This window comes from Cottoperca gobio, chromosome 13, assembly GCF_900634415.1.
Source record: "Cottoperca gobio chromosome 13, fCotGob3.1, whole genome shotgun sequence".
Taxonomy (NCBI): Eukaryota; Metazoa; Chordata; class Actinopteri; order Perciformes; family Bovichtidae; genus Cottoperca; species Cottoperca gobio.
In genome coordinates this window covers 8,297,729-8,321,850 of record NC_041367.1, presented here as the reverse complement: position 1 = coordinate 8,321,850, position 24,122 = coordinate 8,297,729, and the positions used below count along the sequence as shown (strand labels likewise).

Here is a 24,122-nt window from a genome sequence, read left to right as displayed (position 1 = left end):
ACTACATCCTATTAACAAGTTAAGTTTTACCAGATGACTGTAAAGACACAATGAATAGTAGCATAATGTGGTATTGATGGCAGTTGCAGTGTAGTACGGTTATTTGTTGTGGCCCCTCTGTGGCAGGTCGGTAATTGGTCAACAGCGCCCACTAAATTATCCCTGTGGCTCCTCAATCCTCTGGGACCCACACAAATAAAAGCCCTGTGGTGCTGAGGGGAGAGATGGTTGGGTGGCATTTATTGACAGCGGTGTATTGATTAAGGTGAAGCAGCCTGCTCTCTGTGTGTGTGTGTGTGTGTGTGTGTGTGTGTGTGTGTGTGTGTGTGTGTGTGTGTGTGTAGTTGTGTTATTGAGCATGTATTGTGGAATCCATCGCTTGACATTTGCAGTGATAATTAACATGTAAAGGTGTTCCTCCCCCAGATATAGCAACATTGATTTTATCAGGCTACAAATTTAAATCTAAAGCTCACAGGAGTCACAAGACGTTTAAACTGCAATACTATGAAATATTTCCTTCCTTGACGCATTAGGGATATGAGCAAGGTAAGACAAAGTATTCAAAGAGCAAGGACTGAGATAAAGATATGTAGGCCTACAGTTGTATAGCCTTTCCATTCATTTGTACTAATATTTTTTTAGCAATTTAAAATAGATGGCAAAATTCTAGTATGTATGAAGATGATATTTACCCCAAGTAATCAAAAAATATTAACAGTATCTGAAATGTTTGAATCCAAGTTGTCCAAAATATTTATTTATAAGATTTACTTCTAAAGATAGGTTAGAAGTAAATGACAGTAAATGAAAACCTATTGTCAATGGTTTCAGCTTCTCAGCTTTATCATAGATACAAATACAATGTATCTCTCCTTAAAGGGACTTCTATGTTATTCAGAGCATGAGTTGGAGTCCCCCAATTTTCTTTTGTTTGAAAAACGAACTAACTGTTCTTTAATCAGATTTTGTAATCCCACAAATTGACATTGGCAAGGAAGGTGCACTAAATAGCTATAAACAGCTTTGTATCATTTGAAATAAAGGCATGGGAATAGCTTTCCAAAAATGGGCATACACTTTTCTTAAAACAGTAACTTTATAACAAGTCTTATGTAGGCTTTTACTAAAATAACCACAATTCAACAATTAACGTAAACGGCAAGCGCTTTACGACATTCAACAAAAACATTAACGACAGTGTCATGGCGGCGCTTTACGACACTCAACAAAAACATTAACGACAGTGTCATGGCGGCACCCGGAGTCAGTTTTGAGAGTACGGGCAGCATCGAGGATAGAAAGGAGAGTAAACGACAGGCACGACAAGAGGCGATAGAAAAGGTATACACTTTAAACTTTTTAACGAAAAACTCTATAAGTACATCTAAGGTTAGCTTCATTGGTGTACTCGTTTAGTCCTAATGAAAGCTAACAAGCTAAGTAGGCTAACAGCTAGTTAACGTTAGGTACGAATGAGTTAAAGCAAACATGCTTTATAAGTAGGTTAAGAGGCGCAACAGTATTTTTTTTTTTTTGCGGAATTGACCTTGACTGTGATACAAATTGGTATCGTTTCGTCGCTCTCCATCTCTCGGGGAGCTATCAGGACCCGTTTGTGTCTTCACATTAACCTGATATTTGCCTGCGTCTGGACCATGGTCTGGACAGGCGGATACTGCAGGCAGGAAATTACAGGACAAACACTGCTGGGGCAGATAGGAGACCTGCGGCTGTGTTTTGTAGAGGTTTTTATGTCATGGTCGCAGCTATACACGCCCCCTCCCCATCTTAAAGATTAGGATAGCCCCGTTGTAATCACGTATGTACACAGGTATTCAATTGCGCGTTATCTTTTTGCAGCTGTGTTTGCATCATCTGCTCTGTAGATGATGCAAACACATGATGTTTCCTGTAGATGTGGACTAAAGGCAATCTGTTTTACAGCACTGTAGTTATTTAAAGGTACATATGTGGGATTTTCACTTACAAATATATTTCATGAAACAGTAAATGTTTGCTTTTTAGTATGTGTGTAGTCATAGTTATCCTGAACTCAAATATAACAGTCACTGTCAGAAATGATGGCGCTGGATCTGTTTTTAAAGCATCTCCAGTTTCAGGCTTGAAGTCAATTCAAGGTACAAGTGTGGTACTTTTACTTTGGAAAATCTTTAAATAAATACACCTGAAATGCTTTATGTTATGTCTGTATGTAGTAATATATGTCCTGAAGTCATTGTCAGGAATTATTTTCTTTCCCCCCAGCAACCCAAAATCAAAGAATAAAGATGTACAACAATTTAGTGGTATTTTTTATTTTTATTAAAGGGCACAGGTAACATGGTGTATACTTACTCTGAATAAAATACAATTAATATTATATGTATTTGTATATACAGTCTATGGCAGAGGTGTCAAACATACGGCCCATAGAACAGGCTAACCAAAGGTTCCAATCCGGCTCACTGGATGACTTTGTAGTTTGTGAATAGAGAAGTCATCAATACCAATTTTTCAATATAATGCACTGCTGGTCCTATTTGTCCACTGGGGGTCGCATTGTCCTAATAAGAGCAGCAGTCCCTATGCTGGATACGCTATTATAGATGCTCACATGCTTACACACTATCAAGCGTAGGAAAATATCTTCATCAAAAAGGAGAAAAGTTGACACAGAGTGCCGCGTTTACCAAGAAACATTTGAATGCATTTACCATAAGTGTCAGAATATGGGTGCACTTTCAGCACTGGCTAATTTGAGCATGGAGATGCGAGTGACAGCCGGCTTGAACACAGTCTGTGTTTGCATGATACACAGAGCAGATGATGCAGACAAATGATGCTTCCTGTAGATGAACACCAAAGGTTGTAAATCACATTATCTGCAACGCTCACCTGTGCTTGATCGGGCCAAAGCAAAGAGTGTAGCTGGGTCTGATTTGTTCTGCTGAATTTGAAGGGGAAGTGGCACATAATGACTTAAGAACTCATCAGTGTCACTGCCATTGCAGCCAAAATATATATTTGTGCAGCTTAAAAGTTGTTGGATGCTCAAATATTTGCAAATCATAAAACTTATCGGCAGTGTCATGGCAATGTCAAGACTGGTTCCGTTCATAATGACAAAAGTGTTTTGTGTTCTTTATTCATCAATAATTTCTGCCTGAAGAATTTGCTTGGTTAGTCTGAAAATGCAAATGTTGGTGTACATTTACTTTGAAATGTTATTTTCCTTTTGAATAATCCCACTTATTTCCATTGTGTTATTCAGGCCAAGCAGCAGTATGAGAAAAATGAGAGAAAGAAGGAGCTCAAGAGGCAGAGAGGGGAGGACACTTGGATGCTTCCTGAGCTCAACCAGAGGCTGCAGGAGATGGAGGAAGTAAGATACAAAGTTTTTTCACTGCTTAATCACTGTATTGCAATAGATTATTAGACTAACTTCAGGCTAAGTCACGACTGTACTGTACCTCAACACAGTAGTGACTATGTTGCCGGTCTGCAACACGATACAGTAATTCCACACCTTTATTGTTTCAATCTGGTTGTTCATGACAGTATTGTGTAATTGTATCAAACATTAAGTTACACTTTATGATGTATATTGAAGCCGTTATCCAGATGAGAAATGGGAAGTTCTTGAAGATGGTGTAGTCAATCATACTTAACAAACCTTAAGATGGATAAACATGGAAGCAAACAAATGGAGACAAAAGGTTATCCTTGCATACCTAATGTGATTGAGGGCTGACTATGAATATTACAACTTAATGATAAATAAAAACCGCAACCATTGGAAATAACAACACAATTCATGTAATCTACAGGAGGGCTCTATAAAGAAGAAGAAAGAGAAGAAATCTAAAAAGAAAAAGGAGAAAAAGAAGAAGGCCAAGAAGGAGAAGAAGACAGCAGAAGATGGCTCTAATGACAGCTCAGATGTAAGTTATTACATGTTAGTAACCCATGACCTCATTAGAAAAGAACTCAGCACCATCTAATGGACCAAAAAAGCAATCGTTACCGAAAGGTTTAATTTGTATACAGCATAAATTGTATCGATTTCTCTCCCACCCCTAGTCTACCATTCCCGGTTGAGCTGTAATTTTATATTTAGAACTCTTTACAAAAACAAAATCTTTATTATACAGGGATGGAGGTCTTTAAAATTCAGCTTTGGCCTTCTTCCTTCATTTATTCATTTTCCATCCTTTTGTTTTGATATGATAATCTCTCGTGCTGTTTTCCTTCTTCAACATAATTGTTCCCTCTCTCTATGTGTCAGGACTCAGGGGATGATTGGGTTGAGGCTCAGGCTCAGACACAAGCTGCTAAAGCCTGGCAGCTTCCTGATGAGTCCAAGCCTTCAGAGAGCAACCTCAGCTCAGCACAAAATGTCCAGGTAACTGCCTTACCCGGTCCCACAGATACTGAAGGTTTTATTTTCATTCAAGATGTTTCTCTTAATACAACAAATGGTAAATCAAGACAATACTGAAGTCCCTTTTCCCCAATAGAGATGAATAAAGAAGCTAAACAGAGCATAAGTGTCTAGAAGTAATACTGTATCAGGAGGTATGAATAAGTTTTATACATGCAGACAAACATTGTTTGCTTCTTCTGCTTTAGCACCAAACTTACTCAAGGCACCATCCGCTCCATCTCTATATATTTCTTTTTCTTTGTTTAACCCCCCCACACTCTCTGTCCCGTAGAGAGACGAATGGATGACCTTTGACTTCCTGGCAATGAGAACGACATCCACAGCAGAGAAGAGGGCGGAGAAAGAGCGACTGAAAGAGGAGGAGACGGCAAAGGCTCAGGCCATTGAACAGGTGTGTGTGTGTGTGTGTGTGTGTGTGTGTGTGTGTGTGTGTGTGTGTGTGTGTGTGTGTGTGTGTGTGTGTGTGTGTGTGTGTGTGTGTGTGTGTGTGTGTCTGTGTGTCTGTGTGTGTGTGTGGGGTTCCTCTGATGCATATGGAGACCTCAGTCTGCAGATTTACATGTATCTGTTATATGAATCCTAACACAAAAAGACCTGAATGTCTGTGTGAGTGGGAGATAAAGAGCTATGTTTGTGTGTGCATGGATCTGAAAACACTGTGGCAGTCACTTTCCTCATTTTACCAACTGTGTGGTTGCCAAGGTAACAGAGGGTGTCCCCTCTCGGACAGCAGTGTCTGCGTGTGTGTGTACTTATTGTCAGCAGGGTGCTTTTGTCTGGATTTGTGCCCCTGTTGTGCTATTAACAGTATACAGAAATGATTAAAGTGTATGTGTGTTTGTGTTTCCCTCAGGCTGGTTTGCACAAATTGGAGCTAAACCCGTTCTGGAAAGATGGAGGAACTGGTGTGCCCCCAGCGGAGAAGGCCGCTACTGTAGCAAAGAAAGGTAAGAACAGAGATACGTAGACTCTATTGAGGCATTATATAGCGCAGCATTTTCCAGTTATGTACATTGTCCTTTACGTATACATTTATTGGTGTTATTTTTCAACCACTGTAATCCAATGAAGAAGAGGCAGAGCTATCAGTGTCTCTGATGAAAGTTGCCTTAGGAGATCAGAGTTGGCTCACTCTTCCCCTGTAGCGTAGTAAACAATTAATTGAAAAGTATTTTGTAGCAGTTACATGTGCTATTATTTGTTTCTGACAGTAATCTTTCTGTTGGTCTACTCAAAACTGTCCGGGACAGGCCGGGCGTTGCAGGCCGGGCGTTGCTGAGAGGCAGGAGAAAGGAGAATTACATTTTAAAATCAGAGACGACTTGAATACAATTATACGTGCAGAACAGTCAGCGTAGAGGTTGGACAGACAAATGAGAGGACATACGGAGCGAGGAAGAGGTTTTGAGTCAGCGATTTAGGGAAAGAGAGAAAGACAGGCAGGCAGACAGACAAGAGAGTAAGCTGTGTTAAGCTGACAAGCAAATGCAGGTATGTGTGTGTGCGTCTCTTATCTCTACACAGGAAGTACAGTTACCTCTAGAGTTGGCTTGGCCTCGCTGTTGTAAGCTTTATTTTAACAGCAAGGTAAAAATAGGCTGATGCAAACAACACACAGACACACACACACACACACACACACGGTGTCTGTGTTATGTTTGTGGGTATTTGTGCGTTTTTTACTTTGGATACAATTTGTTTTGATGACGAAAATTCAAGGAAACTTGCTTGTTAATGATCAGCTAACAAAAGTGATGATTTGCAGCTTGAACAGGTGCAACAACCGCAAAGCAATTGAAAAGACGTCTCTGTGTTAGATGATAGCAGAAGCCCTTTTATCCTGCTAACCTGTCCTCCTGGCAGGTTTAAAATGTTCTATTTGTGTAAAGTACCATGAACCTTATAAAGCTCGTCTTTCATTTTTTATTAATCTTTTAGTCCACCTACAATTTAAAGTAGGAAGTACAGATAATGAAGTATTGCCATGTCAGTGTTGACCTTGACCAGAGGCTTTAGGCCGTACATGGGTCCCGTTTTAGCTCTCTGGGAAGTTGTATGAACTGCTGTAGAACATTTATTTCCCATGGATTTAAAGTCTAAATTTATCAAACTGTTTTCCCCTACTTTATCCTGACATTCGTTTCTCACCACTTACTCGTCCTCTTTCTTTTTCATCAGTATATATCAGATTCAACTTTTTGGGGATTCTTTTTCTGGATTTTATTTCCTTTTTTTTTTTTTTTTTTTTTACCTCTTAGAGTGTGCGGGCCCGGCTTCTCCGCCGGCTTCTCACAACAAGCAACATTAACGCATGTTGTTTCCCAATTCTTCCCGCTTCTTAATTAACATGGTTGGCAACATACCAGTCTGGTTAGTTCATGTAAGTTTGTACTGAATTAAATTTTCTTCAACAAAGAAGATTTCAAGTGGCTTCATTGTTTTCCTGTCTCATTTATTTCTTCACATCCTTCTTTTGATTACCTTTTACTCATCGTCTCGGTTTTAAATGGATCTGGCTGGTGCGGACATTGAACTCACTCGTGAAGTGACCTCTAACTGTATGATGTCAATTATACAAATGACAATTGTGACGATGTTACTCATTCACTGGAGGCTCAGAATTAGTTAAGGGTTCAAGTTGTGTTTTTGTCTGTACGTCTTTGTGACAGTTTTTCTCCACTTGTTCCCAGGAGGCTCAGTCGTGAATGATGCCGGTCTGAGCTGGCTGAGGAAGAGCTACCAAAGGATGAATGAGCAGGCGGAGAGGCAGCAGTGCAGCCTCAACGATATCGTGGCCGAGAGATACGGAGTGAGAACTGATTTTCCTTAACAAAAACTATGACTAAATATGTTTGTCAGTAAACATCTTTCATCACCGAGACGAGACGTCACCGACATCATTAAACACTAACTTTGACGATATCAACATGCAACATCGATTACAAAAAAGCCTAAAATGTAAAACGTTACCAAAATCTTTCTTTATTTTCATTGGCAAAAAACAGGAGACAGAATTGTATAGGTATCGTTTTCTTTTTCTGTTTCCTGTTGTGCATGTGCCATACCAGGACTACAGCGGCAGCACACAATGAGCCCGGTCAGGAGGACTCGGAGTCATTTACTAACTGAAGACTGACATGTTCAATATAATATGATGACTAAAACATCCTGACATGTCAACAGTTTTCATTTACTAAAACTATACTAGAATAGTCTTTGACTAAGACTGCAATCCCCAGACTTTTAGTGAAACAAAAACTTTACTAAAAAAACAGGATGAGATAAATATAATTAAAAAATATAATTAAAACTAACAAAGAGATTTGACACAGGACTAAGACAGAATAAGAAGAAATAGCTTACAAAATTAACACTAGAACTGATGACACACACACACACACACACACACACACACACACACACACACACACACACACACACACAAACACAATACTGTGGGAGGAATGTTTGTCTAGATACCTTGTTTTATTATTAAACTATCTCTTGGCCGTCTGACATCACAAAGACGCACAGTGTCCTTTGTTAAGGGAATTTTAGCAGTGTCAGCATTTGTGCCTCCAGTTGACAGCTGTGTGTGTGTGTGTGTGTGTGTGTGTGTGTGTGTGTGTGTGTGTGTGTGTGTGTGTGTGTGTGTGTGTGTGTGTGTGTGTGTGTGTGTGTGTGTGTGTGTGTGTGTGTGTGTGCCTCTCTGCAGTGCACCTCATTTGTGTTTTTGCATGAATCCGTTGTGTTCAAGTGCAAGCTCTCAGTCGACAAAATGTTAATCCTGGCGGTTGTATTGGAGATTACCGAGTACATAGTGACATTTGAGAGTCCACCATAACAGATTTGAGTAAACAGTAACTGTGTTTTTTCTGACCTGAGATTGATTTGTGTTTATCTGATGTTAGTAACTTTACAATAGTATCTAGTAGGTCAATTGATGTTGATTTTTACAACAGCTATTGCTATGGCTCTAGTCATGATATTAATTTGTTTGATTTCAGGCTTGTAAAGACGCCAGCAAAGCCAGAAAGCAGCTGTTTGTTTGGCTTAACTGAGCAAACCTCTTTTAGACTACATGGACAGGCGACAAAACCCTTTCAATATGTCATAGTCTCTTTCTGGAAATCATGAAACAAATCTTCCTTATGTCTACAGACTGATTCTATCAATAAAGGGCCACAGCTGGACAGTTTGGACATTTATTAAAATCTGAACTGCCAAAGCTGGTATTTTAATATGTTTTGTCTTTCTCATTTTACAGTCAATGGAAGAATTTCAGCAAAAACTTGCAGATGCTGAGAACGCTGTGTATGGACACAGCAGCAGAGGAGAAGGTTACAGAACAGAGAGAGGCGGGTGGAGGAAAGGAGGGAATGAGGCCAGAGAGAGATGGAGTAGAAAAGATGGAGATGGGGAAGAGAGAGACCGCTGGAGAAGAAATGAAAGGGAAAGAGATTCGTCACCCACAGACAGAGAGAGATACCATGCTGGAAGACGAGAGGAGAGGGAGAGGGGAGGATATCGCGGCAGAGGGGAAGGGAGAGGTCGAGACGGAGACAGGTTTAGAGAGACGGATAGAGACAGAGAGAGGGATAGAGAAGGTGATAGAGACAGAGAGGGGGATAGAGAGGGGGATAGAGAAGGTGATAGAGAAGGTGATAGAGACAGAGAGGGGGATAGAGAAGGTGATAGAGACAGAGAGAGGGATAGAGACGGTGATAGAGACAGAGAGAGGGATAGAGGAAGAGACAGGAAGCGGGAGAGGGATAGAGGAAGAGAAATAGATACTGAAAGAGACACAGACAGAGAGAGGGATAGAGACGGTGATAGAGACAGAGAGAGGGTTGCAAGAAGAGAAAGAGATACTGAAAGAGAGAGAGATGGGGATAGTGAGAGAGTTAGAGAAAGAGATGGGCAGAGCGTTTCAACATCATCATCTGGGAACAACTGGAGTCAACGCTCTCCCTCTCTCGGGTCACTTAAAAGCCGCTTCCTCAAACCCTCAGAAGATGATGACAGTGGTGAAGGTGGGTTGATGTCGAGGCACGTTTTGCAGAATTAAACAGCACATGTTATATTTGCACAGCTATGGTTGCATTGTACAGTCACCGGTTCAGGTCATGCGGGTTAAACATGGTGCTCTTTTTGTTTCAATTTCTACAAATTTTGCAATTCCTCACTACCTCCTCATTTAAATCCCCTAAAAGTCCTTGTTTTCGCCACTGACAGGCTCAGAGTGTTATTACAAGTGTCTGAATGGTCCATACAGAGAAATAAAGTGTCTTATATTACAGCTAAATATTCCGCCATGACATTGAAACTCTTTCTAGATAACACTAAGCTAAACTTTCTGTATTCCAACACAACGGACTCTGAGGAAACCTGCACTCCTCTCTTTAACTCTAACTCTCACTCACATTATTGTTGTTCTCCTGCAAAAAGGTCACATGACAAACAGAAGCAAAAGCTAAATCTGAGCCTGTCAGTGGCAAAAACAAGCACTTTTAAGGGAAGTAAATTGACAGTGAGGAATTGCCCCGAGCGATTACATTGACGCCTGTTTAGCAACTGCCAGCTGCTGCTTTCTCGCTCAATACTGGACCGTTTAAGTCCAGTCAGTCACTTGGACACAAACACATGGGGAAATAGGGTCTAGGTTTAAACGTACTGAAGTTACCCTTTAAACTAACGTTCCAAGAGTCCTTTGCAGCTCCAGAGCGTCGTCGTCCTCCACCGCGGTCATCCACAGGATTCCTGAAACCCAGCTCTGACGATGAAGACTCTGGTCCACGTAAAACCAACATGCCAAGCTGGACGAAGAGCAGCAATCCTGCCCCGGAATCTGACAGATTTGAAAATCTACACCAGGAGAACGAGAAGGATCCTGGGAAAACTGTGACTGCTCCTCAAGATGGTCTGCGCGGCGATAAAGCCGCTGCGACGACATCAAGGTTTGAAGCTTTTTTCGCTGTGTTGCTTTGACTACATGGTTGATGTTGAACTCCCCCATACTGATTGAATATAGAATATAATATATCTTTATTGTCCACCAGGGTGAACATGTGTCCTTATAAAATCTATAGGTCATAATAGACATTAAAACACTTCTGTGGCTTTAATCTTCTCAGTCACTTTGTTGAGTTAAGAGTGTTGATGGCTTGGGATGAATATTCTTAAATAAATATTTAGTTGCCTCAGGGACTCCATAGCTCAAACTGGCTGAAGAGAGGACGGGAGCAATCTGCCAGGATACTTCGCTTTCTTCCTCGTCCTTTGTGAAAGGTTGAGTCATGGGCTTTTGGGGTTTGCCAACTATTTTCCTCGCCATTGACACAATCCTCGAAAGTTTATTCTTAGATCTACTGTTTAGGTGAAGGAAGTCAGGAAGGGGAAAAGCTCAAACACTCTCAACAATAGTTTGGTACGCTAGTTTTAAAGTCTTCCTGTTAACACCAAGGCCACTAAGTTTCCTGAGAAGATAAAGTCGCTGAGTCCAGAAATGTACCAAGATATTTACACAGTTTTAAAATGTTGGCCATCAATCTGTTTTCTGATCTTTTTCCATGCAGATAATTCATTTTGTGTTGGTCACATTGATTTCTAGCTGGCAAATGCGACACCGTGTTTGAAGGGCCCGAATGTTAATGGGAAGCTTCACCTGATGGGTCTACTTTTTTGTAGAAGGCCAGCAAACGATATGTCATCAGCAAACTTAAACAATCTAAAATGTTTCTCATTGTTTACACATTTGTTGGTAAAGAGAGAGAGAGAGTAGCACAGGGGAAAGATCACAGCCTTGTGGGCAGCCTGTGCTCGCAGTGAGCACGTCTGACATGCTCCCCCTGACACAGTCCCTCTGTGGGCGGCAGGGAAGAAAGTCTCTGATCCGCAGAACTACATACATGATACTACATATTGATGTGGAGATCAATGAGCCTTTTCAGGAGAATATGTGTCTTCATTGAGTTAAAAGCTGAGCTGAAATCCATAAATACAAATCTGGGCATGTCCTTTTTAGAATGCATAAATTGTTTCGTAACTGTATAAAGCAGAGTCAGCGCATCGTCGTCGCATATTTGCGCGTGTCTTTTTTGGCGCAGTTCTGATTGAACATTTCCATGATTTTGGCTCTGTGCGTGTGTCTAGAAGGGCCTGAAACAATCTTGCAAAAACTCCCTTTAAGTTGAGGAGCACAGTGTTTGAGAAGATGGGCTTTTAGACCATCTGGGGCAGTGGTCTTGTTCAGCTTCAGTTTAAAAAGACCTGGAACAACATCATCTTCATTGACAACTGTTGATGTCTCTACAGGAAGACTTTTGCATATCGTATCTTATTATTTATTACTTATTATCTTATCTCCAAATCTACAATAGAAATTGATCAGGTCATTACCAAAGGTTTAGTTGTTACTTACAGGACTATCACCCTTTTTACTGGATCTGACTATTAATGTGTTTACTCCCTCCCACGCCTGTCTTATTATTGTTATTATTATTATTATTATTATTATTATTATTATTATTATTATTAGTAGTAGTATTATTATTATTAATATTATTAGTATAAGTATTATTATTATTATTATTATTATTAGTATTATTATTATTATTATTATTAATAATAATAATAATAATAATATTATTATTAGTAGTAGTAGTATTATTATTAGTATTATTATTATTATTATTAGTAGTATTATTATTATTATTATTAGTATATGGATTATTGTTATTATTATTATTATTATTATTATTATTATTATTATTATTATTATTATTATTATTATTATTATTATTATTATTATTATTATTATTATTATTATTATTATTATTGCCAGTTGTGAATTTTCTATTTTTTCAATACATTTTTGCCTTAAAGATCTCCGCCCTTAACTGTCTCCATTTCTTACCCAGTAATTCCCATATGTCCAATGCAGAAGACAACCTTCCTTTCATTGAGACACATTTTCAGCTAGTTTGATCCCCATGACTTATTATTTGGGAAGATATTTCATTTGTATGTGTGTTTGGATGACATTATGAATGAATCAGTCCAATTATGTAGTTTCCTATTCCCGTTATTGTGTCCACTCACATGGAACAGAATGTAGCTTTGCTATTACATAAACATAAACATGCTCTTTAACCCTCCTGGCATCTGACTTTTAAACCAGTAGTTTGCTGTTTCATCCTGAAAAACATTTGTTTTCCATTTTCCGTTGTGGTTCAGTACCACATAGAAATAATGGACTGATTATTGAACATATTTACATCTATACAAAGCCTTATGTAGTTTCAGCTTCAGCATATACTGTAGTAGTAGGTCTTGCAGTATTTCTAATTCAAATGCTAACAAAAAACGCAGAGTTTATGACTTTCTAAGTAACAACAAATCATCTTTATGGAACGGGAATAAAGTGAGAATAGTACAAGTAAGACATATTTCATCCTTTTGGCAGCTTTTGTAGATGTTGGGTTACAAGTTTGAATCGTAATGTGGTAAAACACACAAACACAAACAACAAATACTACTAATGGAACTTCAAGACACAAAGCACAACATCTCTGTAAGGTCATGTTAATGTATCCAATTACCAACCTCCTGTGAGACGTTCTCACCGTAATCCCGTCCATAAAACATGGCCGTGTCTTCACATGTGTACTTGATTATTTTCAAGGGACCTGCATCAACTGTTCAAGTCTTTATCAGCTTTTAAACATTAGTCGTTATTGTTATCTGCACTATTTCTGCCCTAAGTAGTATGTTTAGTAACAGACATTTAGACACTCTTCAAATTGAGTTTACACAGTTTCTATTGCTTTAATCAAAATGATTATGGTATCAGTAATGTCTGTTTATTCTGTATGCATGCATGTTTCACAGCCTTTGTAAAGCATCAGTTATTAGATCCCTCACACAGTATTTACTATACTTAATACTCAAAGTACTGTAACATATTTAGCATTGTAACATTTCATGTTAATCTCATCCATTTCCTAATGCTATGTCTGTAACATGCATGTGACACAGAAACTTTTTGAAACTGCAAATGATTGCATCACATATGTTTTACTACTGTCGTGGCAGTCCGACATATAGCACCGTTGGAGGCCAGATGTCGGAGCATCGCTGCTTTCTTAGTTGTTCTGTGCTTTGCCTCATTAGACTAAGTTGTTTGGGTGAACCAGCACCCTGAACCCATGCAGCATGAAATGAGTCCGCAGTGTGGCAGCGGAATGAAATGAGGCTGTGAGAAGTGTAATAGCCTAGAACGATGCTTCCCAGGATGCAGTTCAGATCCTGCCAGGCAGCGCAGTAATGATCTCTGTGGGGTGGTGGGTGGTGGGTGGGGGGGGGGGGGGGGGGGGGGGGGACTCAAATGAATCATAACAGATAAACAGTGTGAGAGCCCACAAGAAAAACAATATGGTTTTTGTGTAAAAACCTCACAAATAAGTTTCCCATTAGAGTGTTTAGGACTACTGCTGGGGTGGAATAATGAAGTGATTAAATAATGTTGTTCAAAGGGGTTACGGGCGTAGAATACAAGTGAGATACTAATTACACATGTATCACAGATAAAATCCGCATCAGTCAATAAGTTTTAAAAGTAAAGAAATGACCAAATAAATTGGTTACGTATTGTGGTTGAGATTAATCTTTGGTTGAAGTTCCCTTTCCACCTCTTGCTTTTGGTCTTGCCCTTCAAACTCTCCTCTTCATGTTTTACCTAGGAGTGAGAGTGAAGAGGAGGAAGAGGAGCTTCCACTGCTGTCAGAGGAGGAGATGAACAAACTGGGAGCCAAACTGGTGAAGGCAGAGATTATGGGCAACACGGTGAGTAGGTTATCTTTAAGTTATGTATCGGGCTGAATATGAGACATCCCTGATTACAAGACAACCCGACCTTATCCAACAATGTATTAGTCTAGTCCTGTTGGAAAGTGTCCCTGAGATACTATCAGTCCAAAGATAAGATAGTCCTTATCTCAGAAGCCTTTTCTCTCATAACAGGGAAACATTTTTGAGCTTTGTGAGACTCATTTCCACTCATCATTTATTCCCACGCTCCACGTGCTATCAAAACCTCCTGTAGGTTAAACTGGGCTAAATAAACTCTTTTAGAACCGACTACATTTCAAAGACACACTGCTATAAACTAAGATGCAGAATTCTTGCTAACAAGGCTACAAACAACCCACAATCCAACACTCCTGAATAAATGTTTTACACCGTATGGATTGGTCATTTCTAGTCCTTTTAAATTTAACACGACCACAAGCTTAATAAGCCGAAAATAATAGGATCTTATATAAAAATTTTCATATTTTATTTACTGATCACTTTTTGTTTAAAGGCGTAGGATACAAGTGATACAAACTGTCGAAATAAAACAAGTATTGCAAGTATTCTTTGCGCTTTTATTCATTGTGATGTATATATGATTGACTTTTCCTCAACACATTTGCTTTGACATCAGGGGGTCCATTAATCTATAGCCTCCATTGATCTGTGCACTTAACTACCCCTGTCTGTCTTCACATGTCAATCCTAAGCGTGCTATTGGGATCTTTTATAGAGAGTGTTACAGTGCTGCCTGTTACAATATACACACTTACGCACACTTGGCGCACACACACACTTACACCTATAATATTAAGTGTTATCAACTTCCATCCAGCGTCTCCCTACACGACAAAGCAATCAAAACGATATTCCCAAACGCGTGTGCGTGCAAGTGTGTGTGTTTTAAGTGCTTTTATCAGTCGTGCACTTGCTTTTATGTCGTGTACGTAGAGGTATAGATATGTCACGGCAGTATGGCTTAAGAGGTTCTGGTTGCTTGAGCCAAATGTTGCTTCTCTCAGTCCTCTGTAGTTTCACAGTGTTGAGCCTCGAAGCCTTTTATCTGCCGATTGTCAAACAAAACGTGAATTCAGAAAATAGCCGAATATATATTAAAATGCAGCCTAAAAAACATTTACAGACCGCGATTTCTATTTCCATATCTGCCAGAATATACACGCATATAATTATTAACTAAGTAATTATAATCTAATACCAGCTGTTAATGTTAACCCTTTTATAGGCTTCATGTAGATGTATTCATTTATGTGTGTGTGTGTGTGTGTGTGTGTGTGTGTGTGTGTGTGTGTGTGTGTGTGTGTGTGTGTGTGTGTGTGTGTTTCAGGCCATGGTTGAGAAGCTGAAATCACAGTTGGACGCAGCACATAAAGCCAAAGAGAGCTACGGCGCCCGAAAGAAGCTACAAGAAATGGCTACATTAAAGCAGGTCTGTACAATATCTCTTTTAAACAGTTTCAACTAACACTGTCCCTCCCCCAAAAAAGGAAACAATCATTTGATTTTTAATAAACTATTTTTCCCATGTAAATAATTTTCCCCCACTCCATTTCTGTCTTTCTCATTCTCTCCTCTTTTTATCCGTCTTTTTTCTATTTAAATACTCTGTGTGTGTTTGTGTGTGTGTTCGTGTGTGTGTATGTATATATATATATATATATATATATATATATATATATATACACACACTCACTCTCAAAACATGCACAGATGAAAACAAATGCACACTCAGGAATAGATGCAGAGACTCACACGCAGCCCTTAACCTGACACACACACACAAACACACCAACTCCTTTTCTGTCAGATTTATCTACTTCTTTTTCCTCTCCCATAGTCTAAATGCTAATCCAAACACTCAGGGCTATATCTTTTCTAAACTTCACACAGACACACACTCACACTCACACACACACACACACACACACACACACACACACACACACACACACACACACACACACACACACACACACACACACACACACACACAGTAGCTTACAGCAGCTTGCAGCAGCTTGCAGCAGCATCTCTCACTGCGGGGAAGAAAAGTGCCTCACACACATCCGTCTTCAGATGAAACTAAACTCTTAGTTCTGTTACGTCTGACTGCTTTTAAAAGAAAATGTGTTAGTTTGAAGCCTCTTAGCTGCTCGGCTCTTACGTCTCGCTGCCTGTATGGAAAAGGCTCCTGTTTGGCATTTTAGCAGAGCCTAATGGGAAACAAGCGTGCTGACGAGACTCTCCTACCAGGGGTCATTTAGAGCGTGCCCCCCGTGTTTATGTGTGTGAGAGAAGGAGAAAGAGACGGATGGAGAGGCAGACAGTGGAGATTATATGTGCCATCCTGTCTCGCTCTGTAGTACAGGCAATTAGCAGAGAGCAATGGCAGTGCCCTGACACCTCAGCACTGCTTTATCTCCTCTCTTTGGCATTGCTAATGCCTTCTTTGAAATAAATGGAGGCCTATTTCCGACATGAACAGACTCCAGACAACTTTATAAACACATGGAAAGCAGGCTGTGATTATTTATAAAAACCTGTATATTAGTATTTGTGAGTAAGTCCAGATTCATCCCTCCTCAGGCTGTCCGGTCCACATTTTTAAAACGGGGTGAAATCCTCAGCAAAGTGTCATAATTCTTAAATGTTAGTGCACTCATCAGCTGAGAGGTACTTCAGCACTCATAGAGGTGGAGTGCTGCTGATTTGCACTCTTTGGAGATCCTTCCAATCTGTCTTGTTATTGAAGACGTTAGGCCTGTCTTCACTATTCAGTGTTTCGACTCTGCTTGCGTGGCTCACATTTTCCCTGCGGGTGGAGCTTTGAAAGGCATAACTGTGTCGAGCGGAGAGAGGAAATATTCTCTTCTATTGTTTTGTTTCTGACAGAACAGTTTCATTTCCTTGTGACTGCCTCCCTTCCTCTCTGCTACTCCCACATTGATCTTGTTTCTTGGCTGTCCGCCTCTACCTGTCAGGTCGAACTTCAGTCTTTGTGCAACTCAGACTTCAGCTCCTCATAAAAGGCAAACTTTTTGATCTTGGAGTTTTGAATGGTAAATTGGTGCTGAAGGAGCATTTTGATCAGATCCCACCACTGAAGGTTTTGAACAGAAGGCAGGTCTTTTAACACTTTGTCATTCACAAGTGCTCACGATAACTTTTCAAACATGTTTGTCTTCACGGAGGAACAACTAATCTAATTCACCACAGGAAGTATGACTATATTTAGAAAATTGATTACCGTAGTTGGAATGAATCCTGTGAACCGATTATGACGGATTAAACCTTCCGAAATTAAAGACATTTCTTTTGGAATGAGCCAGGTTCATTGAGGCATTTTTATTCTAATGGAGACCTGGTTATTACTGCAGATCCTTCCTCTGTCCTGACAGCCCCTCTTTCCTCCTCTTGCTCCCTGACACACATCTGCTGCTATGAATCCAACACGTCCACATTGCCAAAATGCGTATTGATAAATTTACCCTGCTTTCCTTTCGTGGTCAGCGATTCCTTTGCCTCCAGCATGACACTGAGAAGGTGCATTCTCTAAAATACACAAATGACACTAACAAGTTAGTTTAATTGTTAAATGTTACAAGACAAATTAAAACACACACTTTGAGTCGTAGGATTAATTTTGATTAAACGTGTAGCTTTAAGGCAGGATGGGAGTAAAGCCTGTGTTTAGTAATACAGTCAGCCATGTTAAATATAATCAGCCAAATGAGCATTTCTGACCTGGAATTGGTTGCAGACATCGTTACATCATGGAACATTAGTAAAACTCTCTGTTTAAACATGGTACTTTTATGGTGCTTTTAGTCTTTGCTATACAAAAACAAACAAGTAAAACTGACCTGGCTGTATTTGTTTGTTTTTTTTCAGGTCACAGGCCGCTCCAGTGAAGACCAGGAAGTCCTGCTGTTTAGAACAGACCAATCAGGTCGCGCATGGCCAGTCAATGGTCCCTCTGGACCCCAGGAGCCCCACGGAGGACGACAGAAGAAGAAAGCGGTAAAGAGAGAGAGGGATGACGGGTGGAAAGAAAGTAGAAAAGCAAATGACAGGACAGGCGAGAGAGAATAAAAAATAAACAGAAATTGTACTGCTGTAAGCTCTCAAGTCCACTCACTGTTTATGGTTAAAGTGGACTAGTCTCCTTTTACTGTCTCGCCCTTTGTTTCCCTCACGATCAGCGTCTCGCTCTGTCCATTTCTGTCATCTTTATCTGTCCAGGTTGTCGTCTTCTTCTCCCTCGCTCTTCTCTCCACTGTCCTTGGACTTTCACTTGCTCACTCTTCCTTTCAACGATGTGATTTTGGATGTTATTTCAATAGATTTTTTAAATGGTGTCTTTTTTTAATTTTTTTTTTTTACATGTGGCACCCGATTTCCAGTGAATTTTGCTCTTCACCACCTCGTCTCTCCTCGCCTGTTATTCACATTCCTCTCTTTTTCACTCTCTCTTCAGATCGAGACTCATGTTGACGGGGAGCGTGTGCGCTACTTCCAGGATGATGACAATGTGGCTCTGAAGGAGATGGTGAGGAGGGAGAAGATGAGCTCTGCACAGGATCAGAACGCCCTTTACTCTCGCATGGCGTCCAAGGTAAGAGAGCGTTATTCATTCACTTATATCAAAGCGGCTTCGTAGCGCCTGTGGCTGTCAGAAACTCCACATTGACCATAGACTTAGAGAAATGACAACCTGGCACCTTTGTGCTCACTTACTTGTGGCAGCTTCCAGAACGTATGAAGCGAAAAGAAACGTTTCTTTTGCTGTGGACAGAGCCGGTTAGCTGGGCCGAACATAATTAATCAACGTAGGACAGAACTCAGTTAGGTAGATCAAGATGGCTTGCACTCTTTGTCTTTTGTCAGTTGCTGCTCATTCCTAATATCGACACACCTGTACCGACATCACCATTTTGATCAGTCACCTGGTCTTGGGAGTTATTTTGTAGTCATTTTATGAAGCCTTATTTCTGAAATGTTAACTCATACATTTTTAATAAAGTATTACTTAAATGAAGTGGGAGATGCAATAGAGGGACGTAGATGTTGGATTCCTCTCCACTGCAGTGAGTGTCCATTTATTTAGAATAATTTGTGGAGTGATTGCAATCTGTCTGCAACATATTGTTCTGGATTCAACCTGCTGTTTCAGAGCCACTGCTGTATACAACACTTTCCTTAATTGATTCTAGGTTGTAGCCCACTGTAAGCGCTTCAGCTCACTTGAAGGTGTGCATGATATTATTTTTGACTCAGATGATAATTGCTACCTATAGGTAGGGTGGTTTCTGTTCCATTTTGGATCCGGTTGCCGGTCGGCAGAATACCCGTTAAGCTCTGGGGATAATTAATCTTATCAAACCCTTTATCTCTCCTCACTCCTGTTTTATTAGCAAAGAGCAGGGGGGGGGGAACACGCAGGTATCAAGCTTCTCATTATTCGCCGACAGGCATCAGTGACCGCAGATGCTGATTTAGATCAGAGCTGAAAACTAGATAAAAACAAGGTAACGTTGCTCCCCAGATACAAACTGAAGGTTGCCTTGTTTTTATCAATCAAATTTGATAAATGTTTCACACATCACCCGCTGCAGCGATACAAACAAATCTAGATGAAGGCAGACATATGGCACGGAAAAGGTACAAATCTCCTCGGGTGCCTTATGTGTTTATGTGAAGGATCACATGGATTCATTTTGTCATACTCTTAGGAAGCGTAAATGATAGACGTTTAGGATTTATTCTCTCAGATGGGTTTGCATTTGGTTCTGTGTCGTTATCCGTTCCTCTCCATCCACTTCTACTCATCTACTTGACTGTCTCTCTACGACTCGCTCTCCTCCACTGTGTGCTTGAAATAGACGTACAGCAGCAGATGGGTACTGGCAGGTTGTGGTGCATGTGTCAGTCTATCAGCAGTTTTACAGACCGCACTTTTCCAAGACACATTTTCCGTGTTCCGTCTTCCCTTTTCCTGTTGTTGTTTTCTTCTACCTGTGTGTGTGTGTGTGTGTGTGTGTGTGTGTGTGTGTGTATGTGTGTGTGTGCATGTGTGTGTGTGCGTGTGGACAGGAAGATTTAATTAAAAAAAAAAGACAAATGCTCTGTTCATGTTTTTTCTTTCTCTGACTTCTGCCCTCACTCACACACACCCTCTCAATCACTTGACCTCACTCATATTTTCATTCCACATGCATGTGTATAAAAATACACACACACGTTCTGCAGCTACAAAGAGTGACACTAAAAATACATCTACAGTTACCATGGCAGGGCTTCTATAAATACCAGTTTTATCCATTGGCCAGAGTCTGCTTGCAGACTAGCATTGTCTGGAGATTTAATGTAGCGTATTTCTTAATAAAACATGAGTAGTGTGCCAGACACATGTCAATACCTTCCACTCTCCTGCTACATGCTGAATTCACAATCTCTATCATTTAAATTGCATCAAGAATGTGTAAATGTATTATTGACATTCAAGGGAAAAAACATTGAACCTGAAGGCAGATTTATTGATACCATATTGTGTGTGTGTGTGTGTGTGTGAGAATAAAATTGTCTCTCTTGGACAGATGCGGCATGTGCTGTGGCACTCTTAGGAGGAGTCCTTTACACACACACACACACACACACACACACACGCACACACACACACACACACACACACACACACACACACACACACACACACACACACACACTCCCTCCCACACTGTCACTAAACTAATCAAATTTTCACTCTCAATCACACACTCACTCCTACGCAGCGAGTCATGCACACACACTTCAGCCATGCTTGCCTCTCTCGCTCTCCCATGCACACAGATTCCAACCTGTTGCCAGGTCGCCATGGTGACAAGACTCAGACGTAGAAACACCAGAGTCGATGCTTGGCATCCTGCCTCACACTGTTAACACACACCAGAGTCTAACTTACACACAGGGCAACTCAGACACACACACACACACACACACACACACACCGAATATGGCGTGCAATAGGCACAGACGGTAATATTGCGTCAGCACCCACATACACCAATTGGTAAAGCTACCAGCCAGTTTTTTAGGATTGCGATGACTTTCTTTCCTGTTTTTGAAAAGTGCAGAATTATTTTAGTTTTAAGCCTGAAATGAAAAGTGAAAGCTACATTTAGATCACACTCCTGGTAAACTCTTCTCACCATTTGTTTCTCTCTTCTTCCCTACGTCTCCTCTCCCACTTCTCTACTCCATCTCCTCCGTTGACCCCGTCGTCTCCACCGCCGCCGCTTCCACTCCACTCTCCAGATGATGGGGAAGACAGACGACGACAACTACACGCTGGATGACATGTTTGTGTCGAGTGCAGCGCAGCGGGAGGGCGAGGGGAAGGAGGAGGAGAGGATGAGGAGCAGAGCCATCGGGGAGACTAGACGGCTGAATGCCTCCATGGAGAAATGCCAGCATTGCTTCAGCAGCCAAGAGCTCCAGAAGCACCTCATCGTGGCAATAGGGAGCAAGGTAAGAGATGCAGGATGTTTGTGGACATGGGACACGTGCTCAAATCCTTAATTGCTTAATTGATTAGTCACTCAGCAATTTTGATAATCGAATTTATCAAGCAGAAATGCAAATTATTCACTGGATCGTGCAATTCTCTCCTGAAAAAGGGGCTGCAACAACGATCATTTTCATTATGGCCTAATCAGCTGATTATTTTCTCAAATAATCGATTGATTGTAAAAATGCTAATAATTTCCTTTTTAAAGTGTTGTTTTTACCCATACCCCATGTACTGTATATGTTTAGTTTAAATCAAAAAAGAAAATATTTTCATTTTTTAAAACTGGAACCAACTGGAAATGTTATTTTTATTAAAATTGTTGCCAATGATTTTCAGGTCAATAAACAAATGGATTAATCGACCAATCATTGCAGCTCTAAATTGGCATTAGTATTGGCACATAAATAAATCTATATATCAAATGATGCATTTCTAAGTTTTGTGTATGCCTTTGCCATCTTGTGTCCAGGTGTACCTCAGCCTGCCTGCGGGAGTGTCGATGACAGAGGGCCACTGTCACATCTGTCCTCTCCAGCATCACTGCTCGGCCACTGGATTGGATGAAGATGTCTGGTCAGAAATACAGGTTAGCCAATCAGTCTCATTTTACAGCAGTGGTAGACATAATCAGAACCATATACTGCTTTAATTGTTAAGGTTTACTTCAAACAAGAATGATTCAAATGTAATGGAGTTCACTTTGGTGCTGCTTTGCCGTCCTCAGCTGTTCCGGCGTACTTTGGTGCGAATGTTTGAGTCCCAGGAGCAGGACTGTGTGTTCATGGAAACACACATGAACCCACGCAAAAGACGACACATGGTCCTAGAGTGTATCCCATTACCCCGAGAACTGGGCGATATGGCACCCATATATTTTAAGGTGTGTATGTGTTGACTCATCATTATTCTGATTTTAAGTTCATTTCGTCACATTTCACCCTCTAAAAGGAGTATTGTGTGGATAGGTTTGAGTTGTGTGGTAATATGACAGTTTCTGTGTGCCTTCAGAAAGCTATCATGGAGTGTGATGAAGAATGGGCCATGAACAAGAAGGTCGTCGACCTCTCATCGAAAGACATCCGCCATGCTGTACGCCCTCTTCCTGTTTGCCTGTCTTTCTATTAGTCTGTCTTTAACTCCTGTCGTGTCATTTCTATAATATTTCAGTTTTGTTTCTGGTTCTTGCACCCCCCCCCCCATCCTTGTTAATTGTTGTTCATTGTTTAATGCCTCTTAGGTTCCTCGAGGTCTGCCCTACTTTGCTGTAGACTTTGGACTCCAGGGAGGGTTTGCTCACGTCATTGAAAATGAACAGAAGTTCACCCATTACTTTGGCAAGGTCAGTGTGTTTATTTAAGATATGATATGTAACATTATCCCAAATGTTCCCAACTATTTAGTCTATTATAGTCAGTTTCATTTGGTCACCTGTACAGACGGTGTATCCCCTTATCCTCCTGAACGTTATCCATCTTTCTATATGACCAAATCCCACTTTCCCCTCACAGGAAGTGGTAGGAGGCATGATGGACTTGGAGCCGCGACGTTGGAGAAAAATGATTAGAGAGAACTTTGATGACCAGAGGAAAAAAGTCCTACAGTTTGCACAGTGGTGGAAACCGTATGACTGCACCAAGACTGAGGGCTTGCTGGATACACTCACATAAAGGTGTACACTCTGCCGAGTAGTGAAGATTACACACACACACCCACACACACACACTCACACACTCACACTCACTCACTGTGGTGCAGACACTATTGCACCTACCAATTCAGAATTTGATGTAAAATTCCTATTAGAAGTTTTAATGTGAGAATTTTTTTACTAAAATAAAAAGTACATAAAACAACCTTGATCCATGTATTTGTTGTATTATTTTTTTGTCGTAAAAAACGTGACTTTATTGATAAATTCTCTGACTTTATGCCACACATACAGCTAGGTTGGTGGATCGTGAAACATCTACAAAGCGAGACCTGTATTGGAGCCCTTCCCTGCTCTCCGGCCTTGGCATTTAATATCTCACTCTGGCCTCATGATCCTTCGCCGCTGTCGCTTGTAAGAGGTTTCAGTGTCATCACAGCCACAAGTGCACTTTGCCCTGGCATGCAACTTCATGTTTTTTTAATTTTCCTAGCTATTGGTTCTTTGACTAGCTCATCACTTCAGAGACCTAACCTAATTCCAGTTGTCATCTCAGACACCATGTGGTGTAGCATGTAAGTGCTTTT

General features: G+C 40.5%; 1 protein-coding gene across 1 annotated transcript; it reads left to right on the top strand.

Annotated features, from left to right (window-relative positions):
- Nucleotides 1–1,197: 1,197 nt before the first annotated feature.
- Nucleotides 1,198–23,746, top strand: cwf19l2 (CWF19 like cell cycle control factor 2). Its single transcript, XM_029447184.1, has 20 exons — nt 1,198–1,344; nt 3,275–3,385; nt 3,831–3,944; nt 4,289–4,405; nt 4,719–4,838; nt 5,301–5,394; nt 7,138–7,256; nt 8,715–9,054; nt 9,139–9,480; nt 10,164–10,404; nt 14,188–14,290; nt 15,645–15,746; nt 18,209–18,337; nt 18,795–18,932; nt 21,632–21,844; nt 22,357–22,473; nt 22,612–22,767; nt 22,896–22,976; nt 23,125–23,226; nt 23,396–23,746. Exons 1-20 carry the CDS (start codon nt 1,252–1,254, stop codon nt 23,552–23,554), a joined length of 2,991 nt encoding a protein of 996 aa, XP_029303044.1. The 5' UTR covers nt 1,198–1,251; the 3' UTR covers nt 23,555–23,746.
- Nucleotides 23,747–24,122: the final 376 nt, after the last annotated feature.

Coding starts and splice junctions, on each gene's coding strand:
- cwf19l2 (XM_029447184.1), top strand. CDS start 1,252: ATGGCGGCACCCGGAGTCAGTTTTGAGAGTACGGGCAGCATCGAGGAT. Junction 9,481..10,163: donor AGATGATGACAGTGGTGAAG/GTGGGTTGATGT, acceptor AGTCCTTTGCAG/CTCCAGAGCGTCGTCGTCCT. Junction 22,474..22,611: donor ATGTCTGGTCAGAAATACAG/GTTAGCCAATCA, acceptor TGCCGTCCTCAG/CTGTTCCGGCGTACTTTGGT.